The 15,110-nt window shown below is 55.0% G+C and overlaps 1 protein-coding gene across 1 annotated transcript in view; it reads left to right on the top strand.

The window, feature by feature from the left end:
- Window positions 1-15,110, top strand: part of LOC140385968 (voltage-gated inwardly rectifying potassium channel KCNH2-like) — a gene marked incomplete at its 5' end in the record, with an annotated part of 339,017 nt that overhangs the window by 46,485 nt on the left and 277,422 nt on the right. Inside the window, 2 exons of the mRNA XM_072468612.1 lie at window positions 355-607; window positions 7,234-7,427. Coding sequence (XP_072324713.1) covers window positions 355-607; window positions 7,234-7,427 — 447 coding nt within the window. The remainder of the gene's footprint in view (window positions 1-354; window positions 608-7,233; window positions 7,428-15,110) is intronic.

The raw sequence follows: 15,110 nt of genomic DNA, 5'->3' as shown, positions 1-15,110 counted from the left end.
CTTACCTCAAGCTCTCCTCCCTATCCACCTCCTCTCACTCCCTCTTTCACCTCTATTTCACCCCCTCCCCTCTGTCTCTCCCCTCCCTCTCTCCCCTCATCTCTTTCCCCCCTTCCCCTCTCTTTCTCCCTCTCTCTCCCCCCTCCTGTCCCTCTCTCATCCCCTCTCTCACTCCCCCCCTCTCTCCCCCCTCTCCCTCCCCCTCTCTCTCTCCCCCCTCTCCCTCCCCCCTCTCCCTCTCCCCCTCCCTCACCCCTCTCCCCCCTCCCTCCCCCCTCTCCCCCCTCACCCCCCCTCTCACCCCTCCCCCCCCCCCCCCGAGACACACTCACGCTCCCTCTCTCGCTCCTGCAGGTTTTGAAAGGGTTTCCGGATTGCCTGCAGGCTGATATCTGCCTCCACCTGAACCGCAGCCTCCTGCAGCACTGCCGAGCTTTCAAAGGGGCCACAAAGGGCTGCCTGCGGGCACTGGCCATGAAGTTTCGGAGCACCCACGCCCCCCCGGGGGACACGCTGCTCCACGCCGGCGATGTGCTGAGTGCCGTTTACTTCATCTCCCGCGGCTCCATCGAGATCCTGCGCTCCGATGTGGTGGTGGCGATTCTGGGTAAAGTTTCACAATTACTCTGTGGGGCGGGGGGGGGGGGTGCGTGTGTGTGGGGGGGGGTATGTGGGGGGGGGGTGTCTGTGGGGGGGTGTGGGAGTGAGAGGGGGGTGTGTGGGTGTGTGTGTGGGTATGGGAGGGGTCTGAGTGTGGGGGGGTGGGTGTGTGTGTGGGTGTGTGTGCGGGGTGGTGTGGAGGTGTGTGTGTGAGGGTGTGGGTGAGGGTATGGGAGGGGTCTGAGTGTGGGGGGTGTGGGTGAGGGTATGGGAGGGGTCTGAGTGTGGGGGGGTGGGTGTGTGTGTGGGTGTGTGTGCGGGGTGGTGTGGAGGTGTGTGTGTGAGGGTGTGGGTGAGGGTATGGGAGGGGTCTGAGTGTGGGGGGGTGGGTGTGTGTGTGGGTGTGTGTGCGGGGTGGTGTGGAGGTGTGTGTGTGAGGGTGTGGGTGAGGGTATGGGAGGGGTCTGAGTGTGGGGGGTGGGGGGTGTGGGTGAGGGTATGGGAGGGGTCTGAGTGTGGGGGGTGGGGGGTGTGTGTGTGGGTATGGGAGGGGTCTGAGTGTGGGGGGTGTGGGTGGGGTGAACGCCTCAGTCCCGGCTGTGGTGTGGGCACCGGTGTCGAGACCTGCGTGTCCGGGAGTGTGTCACCTCCTCCTTTGTCCAGTGGTTGAGTTGGTGGCGAGGGAGGCGGTGTAGGGTCGGGGGTGGTGGTGAATGTCGCTGGGGGGCCAGCGGGTGCCAAATCCCGGAGGGAGACTGTGTCCTGCCGCCCATCATGGTGTGCCACGTAGGCATATTGTGGGTTGGCACGGAGGAGAAGAACCCTTTCGATCAGGGGATCCGATTTCTGACTCCTCGCACCCTCCCGGAGGAGGACGGGCCCTGGGACTGTCAGCCAGGACGGGAGCGAGGCCCCTGAGGTGGACTTCCTGGGAAGACAAACATTCGTTTGTGAGGGGTGTCGTTGGTGGCTGTACACAGGAGCGACCGGACGGAGAGGAGCGCATCGGGGAGGACCTCCTGCCAGCGGGAGACTGGGAGACTTCTAGACCGTAGGGTCAGGAGGACGGTCTCCCAGACCGTCACGTTCTCCCTCTCCACCTGTCCGTTCCCCCGGGGGTTGTAGCTGGTCGTCCTGCTCGAGGCAATGCCTTTGCTGGGCAGGAACTGACGCAGCTCATCGCTCATGAACGAGGAACCCCGATCACTGTGGATGTAAGTGGGGAACCCGAACAAGGTGAAGAGACTGTGCAGGACCTTGATGACGGCGGCAGAGGTCATGTCGGGGCATGGGATGGCGAAAGGGAAACGTGAATACTCGTCAACAATGTTGAGGAAGGACACGTTACGGTCAGTGGGGAGGGGAGGGGCCCTTTGAAGTCAATGCTGAGACGCTCAAAGGGGCGAGAGGCCTTCACCAGGTGAGCTCTGTCGGGGCGATGGAAGTGCGGTTTGCACTCCGCGCAGACCTGGCAGTCCCTGGTCACGGTCCGGACCCCCTCAATCGAGAAGGCAGTTTGCGGGCTTTGACGAAATGAAAAAAACGGGTGGCCCCCGGGTGACAGAGGTCATTGTGGAGGGCCCGAAGTCGGTCTACGTGTGCGCTGGCACATGTACCGCGGGATAGGGCATCTGGGGGCTCATTGAGCTTCCCAGGTCGATACAAGATATCGTAATTGTAGGTGGAGAGTTTGATCCTCCACCTCAGGATCTTGTCGTTCTTGATCTTGCCCCGCTGTGTGTTGTTGAACATGAAGGCAACCGACCGCTGGTCAGTGAGGAGAGTGAATCTCCTGCCGGCCAGGTAATGCCCCCAATGTCGCACAGCTTCCACTATGGCTTGGGCTTCCTTTTCCACTGAGGAGTATCGAATTTCGGAGGCCAGGAGGGTCCGGGAGAAGAAAGCCACGGGCCTGCCCCCTGGTTGGGGGTAGCGGCCAGAGCAAAGTCCGGCGCATCGCTCTCCACCTGGAACGGGATGGACTCGTCCACCGCGTGCATCGCGGCTTTGGCAATGTCTGCCTTGATGCGGTTGAAGGCCAGACGGGCCTCAGCCGTCAGGGGAAAAAGGGTGGATTTAATGAGTGGGTCGGCCTTGTCCGCATAATTGGGGACCCACTGGGCATAATAGGAGAAGAACCCCAAGCATCTTTTCAGGGCCTTGGGGCAGTGGGGGAGGGGGAGTTCCAGGAGGGGGCGCATGCAGTCGGGGTCGGGCCCTAGGACCCCGTTTTCCACCACATAGCCAAGGATGGCTAGGCAGGTTGTGCGGAAAACACATTTCTCCTTATTGTATGTTAGGTTAAGGAGCTTGGCGGTGTGGAGGAAATGTCGGAGGTTAGCGTCATGGTCCTGCTGGTCATGGCCGCGATGGCAACATTATCCAGATACGGGAACGTGGCCCGCAGCCCATACTGGTCAACCATTCGGTCCATCTCCCGTTGGAAGACCAAGACCCCATTGGTGGCGCCGAAGGGGACCCTGAGGAAGTGGTAGAGGCGGCCATCTGCCTCGAAGGCAGTGTATTGGCGGTCCTCCAAGCGGATAGGGAGCTGGTGATAGGTGAACTTCAAGTCAACAGTGGAGAAGACTCGATACTGCGCAATCTGATTGACCATATCAGATACGCAGGGGAGGGGGTACGCATGGAGCTGCGTGTACCGGTTGATGGTCTGACTGTAGTCGATGACCATCTGGTGTTTCTCCCCAGTCTTGCCGACCACCACTTGGGCTCTCCAGGGGCTGGCACGAGCCTCTATGATCCCTTCCCGCAGGAGTCGCTGGACCTCCGACCTGATAAAGGCCTTGTCCCAGGCACTGTATTGTCTGCTCAGAGTGGCGACGGGCTTACAGTCCGGGGTGAGGTTAGCGAAGAGCGAGAGTGGGGTGACCTGAAGGATCGCGAGGCTACAGACAGTGAGGGGGGGGCAGGGGTCCACCGAACCTCAAGGTAAGGCTTCAGAGGTGGCACTGAAAATCAAGACCCAGTAATAGGGCAGCGCAGAGATGTGGGAGGACGTAGAGCTTGAAATTCGCGTACTCTACGCCCTGTACCTAAAGGGTTGTGACACAGTACCCCCGGATCTCCACGGAATGTGATCCGGAAGCCAGGGAGATTTTCTGGGTCAAGGGTAAAATTGGGAGGGAGCAGCGCCTGACCGTCTCTGGGTGGATGAAGCTGTCTGTGCTGCCGGAGTCGAAGAGGCAGGTCGTCTCGTGCCCGTTGATCTGGACGGCCATCATGGATTTAGTGAGGGGATGAGGTCGAGACTGGTCGAGGGTGATGGAGGTGAGTTTCGGAAGGTGGGTGGCTGGTCGGGAGTAGCGGAGGCCAGCGTACGACTGGGTGATCAGGAGTCCCGGGAGGGCGGCGGGGTGATTCCAAGATGGCGGCCCCCACGGGTCGCACGAGGTGGGTGACATGGTCGATGGCGGCCCCCACGGGTCGCACGAGGTGGGTGACATGGTCGATGGCGGCCCCCACGGGTCGCACGAGGTGGGTGACATGGTCGATGGCGGCCCCCACGGGTCGCACGAGGTGGGTGACATGGTCGATGGCGGCCCCCACGGGTCGCACGTGGTGGGTGGCGTGGTCGATGGCGGCCCCCACGGGTCGCACGAGGTGGGTGACATGGTCGATGGCGGCCCCCACGGGTCGCACGAGGTGGGTGACATGGTCGATGGCGGCCCCCACGGGTCGCACGAGGTGGGTGACATGGTCGATGGCGGCCCCCACGGGTCGCACGTGGTGGGTGGCGTGGTCGATGGCGGCCCCCACGTAGCGGGTGGCGTGGTCGATGGGGGCCCCCACGTGGCGAGTGACGTGGTCGATGGGGGCCCCCACGTGGCGAGTGACGTGGTCGATGGGGGCCCCCACGTGGCGGGTGACGTGGTCGATGGCGGCCCCCACGTAGCGGGTGGCGTGGTCGATGGCGGCCCCCACGTAGCGGGTGGCGTGGTCGATGGCGGCCCCCACGTGGCGGGTGACGTGGTCGATGGCGGCCCCCACGTAGCGGGTGGCGTGGTCGATGGCGGCCCCCACGTGGCGGGTGACGTGGTCGATGGCGGCCCCCACGTGGCGGGTGGCGTGGTCGATGGCGGCCCCCACGTAGCGGGTGGCGTGGTCGATGGCGGCCCCCACGTGGCGGGTGACGTGGTCGATGGCGGCCCCCACGTGGCGGGTGACGTGGTCGATGGCGGCCCCCACGTGGCGGGTGGCGTGGTCGATGGCGGCCCCCACGTGGTGGGTGACGTGGTCGATGGCGGCCCCCACGTAGCGGGTGACGTGGTCGATGGCGGCCCCCACGGCAGCAGTCCCGAAGGGCAACACGCAGCGTTGCTGCTGCTGCGTCTGGAAACTTTAGGAACAGGTCGGGCCTGGCAGACTTGGCGAAGTGGCCCTTCTTTCCGCACCGGTTTGCAGATCGCGCTCCGTGCTGGGCAGCATTGGCTGGGGTTCTTACCCCGACCACAGAAGGAGCATCTCGGGCCTCCGGAGTTGGCGGATTGATGCATGGCACAGGCTTGCGGCACACCCGTGTCGGGTGATGGTGACGTCCACGAGGGTGCCGCGTGGTCGGAGGTGAAGGCATCCATGTTATGGAAGCCACTTCCAGCGAATTCGAGAGCTGCACTGTCTCTTGGAGGCCGGGTGTTCCCCCTTCTCGCAGGCGTTCCTGATCAGCAGCTCCGTGAGCTGGGCAGCCGATACCGCCTGACAACTACAGTTCCGGCCGAGTACCCACAAGGCGCGCAGGAATTCGGCCTGCGATTCTCCGTGGAGTTGACGCTTCGTGGCAAGGAGATGCCTAGCGTACACCTCATTTACTGCCTTCACATACTGCCCCTTCAGCAGCGTTATCGCCTCCGCGTACGAGGCAGCGTCCCTGATAAGGGGGAAAACCTGTGGGCTTACCCGGGCTTGTGGGGGTGTGTGTGTGGGTATGGGGGTGGGGTGTATGGAGGGGGTGTGGGGGGGGGGGGAGTGGGGGTGTCTATGTGGGGGATGTGTGTTGGGCTGTGTGTAGGTATGGGGGAGCGGTGTGTGGGGGGGTGGGGGGTGTCTGTGAGGGGGTGGGGGTGTCTGTGAGGGGGTGGGGGTGTCTGTGAGGGGGTGGGGGTGTCTGTGAGGGGGTGGGGGGGGTGGGGTGTGGGTGTGGGGTGTGTATGGGTATCGGGGGGTTGTGTGGAGGGGGTGTGTTGGGGTGTGTGTGGGTATGGGTGTTGGGGGGTGGGGGGGGGGGAGGGGTAAGGGGCAGGAGATTAATTTTACCCAGTGGGTTCTGGGGGCTGAACATTGTCAGCTGCTGATATTCCAGAGGAGACGAGGCTACGGAGTAAGTGCTGGAAAATAGGGTTAGGACAGTTAGCTGGTGCAGACTCGATGGGCTGAGGGGCCTAGCTGTGTGCTGCACAACTCTGGCTCAATGAGCACACCCTTTGCTCCTCGTAACAGTGATTGACGGACAGCCTCACTGACCTGACAACAGCGACTGAGAGCCAGACGCAGCGTCTCAGACTGAAGGGACGATCATTTAAAACAGAGATGAGGAGGAATTTCTCCAGCCAGAGGGCGGTGAATCTGTGGAACTCTTTGCCGCGAGGCTGTGGAGGCCAAATCACTGAGTGTCTTTAAGACAGAGATCGATAGGTTCTTGATCAATAAGGGGATCAGGGGTTATGGGGAGAAGGCAGGAGAATGGGGATGAGAAAAATATCAGCCATGATTGAATAGCGGAGCAGACTCGATGGGCCGAGTGGCCTAATTCTGCTCCTGTGTCTTATGGTCTTATGGTTAATATATTTTGGGGCGATGGTACCTGCAGACGGGCAGCGTCTCTCCCAGAGCCGTGATCGAGTGTCAGACTCCATCTTTGTGCTGTGGGGGAGACCCAATGATGGCTCCCAGTCTACCCCACCCTAACCCGCTGGACAACACTCCCCACCCCCCCACCCCACCCACACCCCCCACACCCCACCCCCACCCCACACCCCCAAACCTCCCCCACACCCCCAAACACCCCCCACCTCCACCCCCCCACCCCAACCCCCCACACACACAACCCCACCCCCCCAAACCCCACCCCCCACCCCACCCCCCCCCAAACACCCCCCCATCCCCACCCCCCACACACACAACCCCACACCCCACCACACCCACACCCCAAACTCCACCCCCCCACCCCCCCCATCCCCACCCCCCACACACACAACCCCACACCCACCCCCACCCCCATACACTTCACACACACCCCACCCCCATCCTCACCCACACATCCCCACCCCACACCCCGCACAGACAACCCCCCACACCCCACACCCACCCACGCCCCACCCCCACACCACACCCCAAACACCCCCCCCCACCTCCCCCCACCCCCACCCCACACCCCCACCCCACACCCCCAAACACCCCACCCCCCACCTCCTCCACCCCCACCACACCCCCACACCCCCTCCACACAACCCCCCCACCCCCCCCCACCCCCCACCTCCTCCACCCCCACCACACCCCCACACACCCCCCCCACAACCCCCCCACCCCCCCTGCAGTAATGTGTGTCTCGCTGCCGCAGGGTTTGCAATGCCAGCTCAGTCTGAGGCATTCAGAGTCTTTCTCTCTCGGAATTTCCAGGTCAGAATGACATTTTCGGGGAGCCAATCAACTTGTCCGCACGGCCGGGAAAATCAAACGCGGATGTCCGAGCGCTAACCTATTGTGACCTTCACAAAATCCAACGGGAAGACCTCCTGGACGTATTGGACATGTACCCGGAATTCTCCGACCATTTCTGGTCTAACCTGGAGATAACCTTTAACCTGCGGGACGTGAGTACTGCTTCCTGTGTTTTTATAAACTCACCAATCACTCGTCAGACCCTGTGTACACACGGTGTGGCTTCATTTATTCATTCCAGACACAGGGGAATGGATCTACACAGAGTGTGTGTCTGTGTGTGCTTGTGTGGGAACATGCGTGTGTGTGTTGTAGTGTTGGGTGTTCTGATGTACAGATGAACCAACACGGTTGTATTTGGTACAACGCTGTTTTATTGTTATTTACAGTTCTGTCTTGATACTCTGCACCTGGTGACTCCCTGTGTGTGATGTTAATCAGGTCCTGTCCTTGTCCTGGTCTCCAGATCTACTGGCCACCAGGTGTCGTGTTTCTTCTCTTATACTGTCTCTGTCCTTGTCTGTGATTGGTTGTCGTGTTATGTGCTGATTTGTCTGTTGGTGTCTATCATGATGTGTGTGTTGTGATGTGTGTTTGAATATCATGACATCCCCCCTTTTTTTACAAGATTATGTGCCTACGTGGTTATAAATACAAATGTGTCGTGAGTGCATCTAAAAGTGTGTGTGCGTGATATTTACAGCAGGTGCATGTGCCGTAACTATATACATGGGGCGATGTCGGGTGTGTCATGCTAACGAGGTTGTACCATATCAAAACAGGAAGAAAAAACTTTGAAGTGTGGTCCGGTCAAACGATATCTGGAATGATAAAACAGTAACATGTTACAATACAATAGTTTCTAAACTTTAACGTGTGAACAGTCTCATAAGTCCAGTCTAGTAGGTGGGCGACGAATTCGGGTTGACCGCCTCAAGGGTGGGTCGAGAACCACCGGCTGAGGTGCGAGCCTGGCCACGGGCGGCGACAGAAGGGGCATGATCTGTGGCAGCTCCACGAAGTCATCCTCGGGAACCAGTGGAGGACCCGGCGTGTGTGTGTGGTTCCGTTGCGAGCGTGGAAGTAGGCAAAGGGCTCGGCGATTGCCCCTACGCACGGATCCATCCGTCATGCGTGCCAGGAACGAGGTGGAGTCTTTTTCTTTTTATGTGTGTGGTGGTGCTGTCGGATGGCATCTTGTAGCTGATGGGTCGTTGACATTGAAGAGGTACCATCAACAATATCATTCGAGGTGATGGATGTGCCAGATGTTGAAGTCGGATGAGACTGTGCATGCTGGTTCTGGCCACATGCTGTGCTGGAAGGGTGATTCTGCTGAGAAGCGTTGAAGCTTGTCGCTTTGGAGACAGAATTGCTGCTCGCATCAATGTCTGGTGATGGTGTGAAACTAGAACCTTGCATCTGATAGGAATATGCCGTCTGGCCAGGCTGGGGTGCAGCAAATCCTGGGCAGTAACTAAGGCATCCAGTCTGTAGTGCAGATTGCGATGGCGGTAGTCCTCCTTCGGTCTTGATTCCATTAGTGGGCAATCCGTAGTGCTGGCCTGTTTGAGAATATGCTGCATAGACTGCTGGCTGCTGCAGGCCTGAATACTGGGTTTGTCCTGATTGTCACGTGATCCATCTCCTGTCGTTGTGGCATCTGCTGTCACCCTGAGCGTGCCATCACTGAGGTTGCGACACTGCCTGTCTGGAGTAAAGTCCGGCTTACGTGAATCAGAGTCAGCGTTTGGTTGCTCCCCATCTGGAGTCTGGTCTGTTTTTTGTTGATGCTCCCCGTCCGGAGTCTTAGCAGGTTCACTGGAGTCAGCTGAGGTTTCTTGAAGCTGCACGTCTGGAGTCGGAACATGCAGGAATGCATTGACTAGTGGAGAGGTTCGAGCAATTGAGCGTGGAAGTAGTGTGGTGTCACCGTAGTTACCAGTGGTCTCACAGTGATCGTCGAGTGCCTCTGTACGCACTAGCTGAGGTCTGTCACTTTGTACCTTTTGCATGGGAAGTGGGATGCTGTCGTCACTCGTCTCACATCCCGTGGATAGATCCTCAGTAGCTGCTTGTTGTTCACTAGGGTTGGGCAAATTGTCAGAGTTTTCATCTGGTGGTGAAAACAATGTGGGTGGACTGTCATTGTCTTGCCGTTGTCCTTCATTTGGGCTTTTCTTCTTTGGGATTTTAAATCTTCCCCCAGACATTGCAGAACCTTGTTCATTTCCCTCAATTTCTCCCATATGTAGGGCAGCAAATATTGGATCCAATGTTTCTTTCGTCATTGTACTAGTTTCCAAAGAACAGTCCGTTTCAAATTTCTTCTCAGTTACTTTATATGCATCCTTTTCTAATGTACATGCCTTCATAGTCTCTGGGTCTGATTTTGCTGGGACTGGCACAGTCACAGTATCTCTTCTACTGTTCTCAATTGCCCACATTCTACTCCCCAGACATAAATGCTTACTCTCTGGAGTTAATGTGGTACAATGGATAATCGGGTCGACCTTATCTGCATCTTCACCATCACTGGAAAGCACAATTGGTTCACTTGAAACTGCTGCGGGTTTTAAGTGCTTTGTCTGGCTACTCGATGTTGGTGTCCTCAGGATTCTTGCTCGAATGTTCTGCTCATTTATCAGTGGAGTGTGCATAGGTTCAATGTGATTAATATTCCCCTCAGGGTTTGAAGAGTCATTACTGACTAACTGCTGGTCTCTGAAGCTGGGATTTTGCGGTTTTGTGTTGAAGGAAGACAGTTGTCCCTGCTGTAGATATGATTCAGGTTGTGTTATTTCCATTAAATGAGGATCAATGTCTTGTCCATTTTTTCAATCCGTACTAAAGTACTGGCAATTCTCAGTCTGCTCCTTGCAAGTTAAACATACAAGTAATTTCTTTAGCAAATCCTCAGCACCCTTCTGTGACTGTGCAGCATTATTAATATCTCTTCGGCTAGAATGATCCTGAAGGTCAGCGCATAATCCTTTTTTCTTCGGGCTTGGAAGAGGCGATTCCTTTGGCTTGTCTTCATTTGGGCTTGAACAGTCATCAGCGCTGTGCCCTTCATTGTAGCATGATAGACCGTCATGGCCGTCCTGCTGTGCAGTGGAGCGTGGTAGGCTGTTATAGCCTTCTTGCTGTTTACGTGAGCATGGCAGACTTGCATCGTCCGCCGCTAGTTGGTCAGAGGAGGTTGCTAGACCCTCATGGTCTTGTTCCTGCAAAGACTGCGCATTGGAGTCAAGCATTTCTGCCCTTGTGGAGTCTGCCCACGAGCTCGCTGTGGAGTCTTGTGATACTGGAGTCACGTCTTGTTCCTGCAAGGACTGCGGTGTGGAGTCTTGCGTTCCTTCTATCGTGGAGTCGGGAACGCTGAGCGGGACGTGGACCACGCTCTGTGTGGCAGCAGGCGGCTCTCTGTGGGCTTGCACCGCTCCCTGTCTCTTAATTTCAGGCTGCAGCATCATCCGGCACTGATAAGTTGGGACGTCGCATCTGCTGGATTGAAGATCCTCAAATCCGAAAAATGAATCCGCATCTGCGTCGGATTCAATGTGAGGGTCGCCAATGTGCAACACGAAAGGTTCATCTGAGTCGTAGTCGTCTAGGACCATGGAGCTGTCATTGGGCTCGCGAGGTCCAGAAAAAATGTAAAGGTCGGTATCGAAGTATTCGAGGTCGGAATCATCGGTTTGTGCGTAGGTAACTGCTTGTTGCAGGGTTCTTCAGAGGTCAAATTCATCTCCTGGTTCAATTTGAGGCATTGTGCTGTCATTCCAGGTGAAGGAAGGTTGTTTTACAGCTTTAACAGATTTTTTCTTTGATTTGGGACGTTTCCCCTTTAAATTGGATTTGAGACGTTTCCCCTTTAAATTGGTGCGGTCTGGGGCCTCTGACATCCTGACGCTCGGTATGTAGCACGTCGGAAGCGATTGCGCATGCGCAGATCGCTGTTCCTTCACCGATGGCCGTTTTCTTGACTGCGCATGCACGGCGTCTCGCGCACGCGCAAACGAATCTTCCGGTTCTGCGCACTTCTCGCGCAACTACGCTAGTGTAGTCCCTTTAGCAAGATGACCGCCGACCTCGACCCAAATCTCTCTCTGGTCCGGGATTTCGGCCTCGTGGTGAGTACTGGTGCTTCTCTTACCTTTCCTTGCCGATTGGAGTGTGTTTTCCTCACAGTATTTACCGAATTTGTCCAGGACTGCCTGGAAGTCGCTCCTGTTTTGTCCCTTGGAGAACTTGAATTTTTTACGATTTCTTCTGCTCTGGCACCAGCGATGGGAGGAGAAACTCTATTTTTTCATCATCGGCCAGGTCTTGAAGTTCGGCTGCCACCAGGAAGAATTCAAACGTTTGCCGGAATCGCTGCCAGTTTTCGCGGAGATCGCCGTGGCACTGGAGCGGCTGTGGAACCAGGAGCCCGTACATCTTGCCTGGGTACTGCTGGGTGTCTCTGTGTGCTGAGGTTTGCCGGCAGGTATCGATCCACTCACTAGGTACCATGTGGTGTTGGGTGAACCAACACGGTTGTATTTGGTACAACGCTGTTTTATTTCAACTTGTTATTTACAGTTCTGTCCTGATACTCTGCACGTGGTGACTCCCTGTGTGTGATGTTAATCAGGTCCTGTCCTTGTCCTGGTCTCCAGATCTACTGGCCACCAGGTGTTGTGTTTCTTCTCTTATACTGTCTCTGTCCTTGTCTGTGATTGGTTGTGGTGTTGTGTGTGTTGATTTGTCTGTTGGTGTGTCTATCAAGATGTGTATGTTTGAATATCATGACATGTGTGTCTGTTTGTGCTTGTGTGGGAACATGCATGTGTGTGTGTCTGTGTGTGCTTGTGTGGGAACATGCGTGTGTGTGTGTCTGTGCGTGCTTGTGTGGGAACATGCGTGTGTGTGCTTGTGTGCAAACATGCATGTGTGTGTCTGTTTGTGCTTGTGTGGGAACATGCGCGTGCGTGTGTGCTTGTGTGGGAACATGCATGTGTGTGTTTCTGCATGTGCTTGTGTGGGAACATGCGCGTGTGTGTGCTTGTGTGGGAACATGCGTGTGCGTGTGTGTGCATGTCTGTATGTGCATATGCATGTGTGTGTGTCTGTGTGCATATGCGTGTGTGTGTATATATGTATGTCTGTATGTGTGTATGTGTGCGCGTGTATGTGTGCGGGTGTGTATGTGTGCGCGTGTGTATGTGTGCGCGTGTGTATGTGTGCGTGTGTGTATGTGTGTGTATGTGTGTGCGTGTGTATGTGTGTGCATGTGTATGTGTGCGCATGTGTGTGTATGTGTGTGCATGTGTATGTGTGTTTATGTGTGTGCGTGCGTGTGTATGTGTGTATGTGTGTGCATGTGTATGTGTGCGTGTGTATGTGTGTGCGTGTGTGTATGTGTGTGCATGTGTGTATGTGTCTGCGTGTGTGTGCATGTGTCTGCGTGTGTGTGTATGTGTGTGCGTGTGTATGTGTGTGCGTGTGTGTGCGTGTGCGTGTGTATGTGTGTGCGTGTGTATGTGTGTGCGTGTGTATGTGTGTGCGTGTGTATGTGTATGTGTGTGCGTGTGTATGTGTGCAAGTGTGTATGTGTGCATGTGTGTGGACATAAGAAAATATGTTTAGTGTTCCGCCGTCCACTGGACTCTGGGGTAGAGACTTCCAGATATTTACCGCCCTGTGAGCGAAGTAATCCCTCCTCATTTCTGTTTTAAATCTGCCCCTCTTAAAACTGCATTAACGATGACCCCTCATTCGAGAATGTCCACAAGGGCAAGCATTCGCAATAAAGTGGATGAACTAATCGTGCAAGTAGACGTGAACGGGTGTGATATAATTGGGATTACGGAGAACGGCTGCAGGGTGACCAGGGATGGGAATGTCCCAGGGTTCTCAGTATTTCGGAAGGACAGGCAGAAAGGAAAAGGTGGTGGTGTGGCCCTGCTGGTTAAAGAGGAAATTAACACAATAGTGAGGGAGGAGATTCGCTCTGACAATGTGGGGTCTGTGTGGGTAGAGTTGAGAAATACCAAGGGACAATAAACATTAGTGGGCGTCATATAGACCCCCAAACTGCACTGGTGAGGTTGGGAATGGCATGAAACAGGAAATTTGAGACGTATGTGATAAAGGAACATCTGTAATTATGGGTGATTTTAATCTGCATATAGCTTCGGAAAATCAAATTAGCCACAATACCGTAGAGGAGGAATTTCTGGAGTGTATACGGGATGGTTTTCTGGATCAATACGCTGAGGAGCCAACTAGAGAGCAGGCCATCCTGGCCTGGGTACTGTGTAATGAGAAGGAAATCAATCTAGTTGTGCACGAACTCCATGGGTTCAATCTGGCTGTACGAGACCCCTTGGGGATGAGCGACCATAACATGACAGAATTTTTCATCAAGATGGAGAGTGACGGAGATGATTCTGAGACTGGGATCCTGAGTCTTAACAAAGGGAACTACGATAAAATGAGGTGTGTGTTGGCTTTGATCGATTGAGGAACGTTACTTACAGGGATGACAGTGGATCGGCAATGGCAAACATTCAAGGAGCAGATGGAGGAACTGCAACAATTGTTTAATCCCGTCTGGCACAAAAGTAAAACAGGAAAGGTGGCCAATCCATGTCTTACAAGGGAAATTAGGGATAGTATTCAATCCAAGGATGAAGCATACACATTGGACAAGGAAAACAACAGGCTGAAGGATTGGGAGCAGTTTAGAAGACAACAAAGAAGAACCAAGGGATTGATTAAGAAGGAGAAAATAGAGTACGAGAGTCAGCTTGCACAGAACATGTAAACTGACTGTAAAAGTTTTCATTGGTACGTGAAGAGAAATAGATTGGTGAAGACAAATGTAGGTCCCTTACAGTCAGAAACAGGGGAATGTATAATCGGGACAAAGAAATGGCTGAACAACTAAACACCGACTTTGGTTCTGTCTTCACAAATGCGGACACAAATCATAGAACATAGAACATAGAACAATACAGCGCAGTACAGGCCCTTCGGCCCACAATGTTGCACCGAAACAAAAGCCATCTAACCTACACTATGCCATTATCATCCATATGCTTATCCAATAAACTTTTAAATGCCCTCAATGTTGGCGAGTTCACTACTGTAGCAGGTAGGGCATTCCACGGCCTCACTACTCTTTGCGTAAAGAACCTACCTCTGACCTCTGTCCTATATCTATTACCCCTCAGTTTAAAGCTATGTCCCCTCGTGCCAGCCATTTCCATCCGCGGGAGAAGGCTCTCACTGTCCACCCTATCCAACCCCCTGATCATTTTGTATGCCTCTATTAAGTCTCCTCTTAACCTTCTTCTCGCCAACGAAAACAACCTCAAGTCCATCAGCCTTTCCTCAGAAGATTTTCCCTCCATACCAGGCAAATCAGATAGCAGAAATGTTGGGGATCGCAGGGTTCAGTGAGTAGGAGGAACTGAAGGAGATCAGTATCAGCAGAGAAATGGTGTTGGGGAAATTGATGGGATTGAAGGCAGATAAATCCCCAGGGCCTGAGAATCTACATCCCAGAGTGCTGACGGAGGTGGCCCTAGAAATAATGGCTGCATTGGTTGTCATCTTCTATAGACTGGAACAGTTCCTGCAGATTGGAGGGTAACTAATGTAACTCCACTATTTAAAAAGGGAGGTAGAGAGAAAGCAGAAAATTACAGCCCAACATCAGTAGTGGGGGCAATTCTGGAATACATTATCAAAGATTTTATAGCAGAATCCTGAGAAAACAGTGGCAGGAAATTAAAATGAAAATCACTTATTGTCACAAGTAGGCTTCAATTAAGTTACTGTGA

The sequence above is a fragment of the Scyliorhinus torazame genome, chromosome 11 (genome assembly GCF_047496885.1).
Source record: "Scyliorhinus torazame isolate Kashiwa2021f chromosome 11, sScyTor2.1, whole genome shotgun sequence".
NCBI lineage: Eukaryota > Metazoa > Chordata > Chondrichthyes > Carcharhiniformes > Scyliorhinidae > Scyliorhinus > Scyliorhinus torazame.
This window is presented reverse-complemented; position numbering and strand designations above follow the sequence as displayed.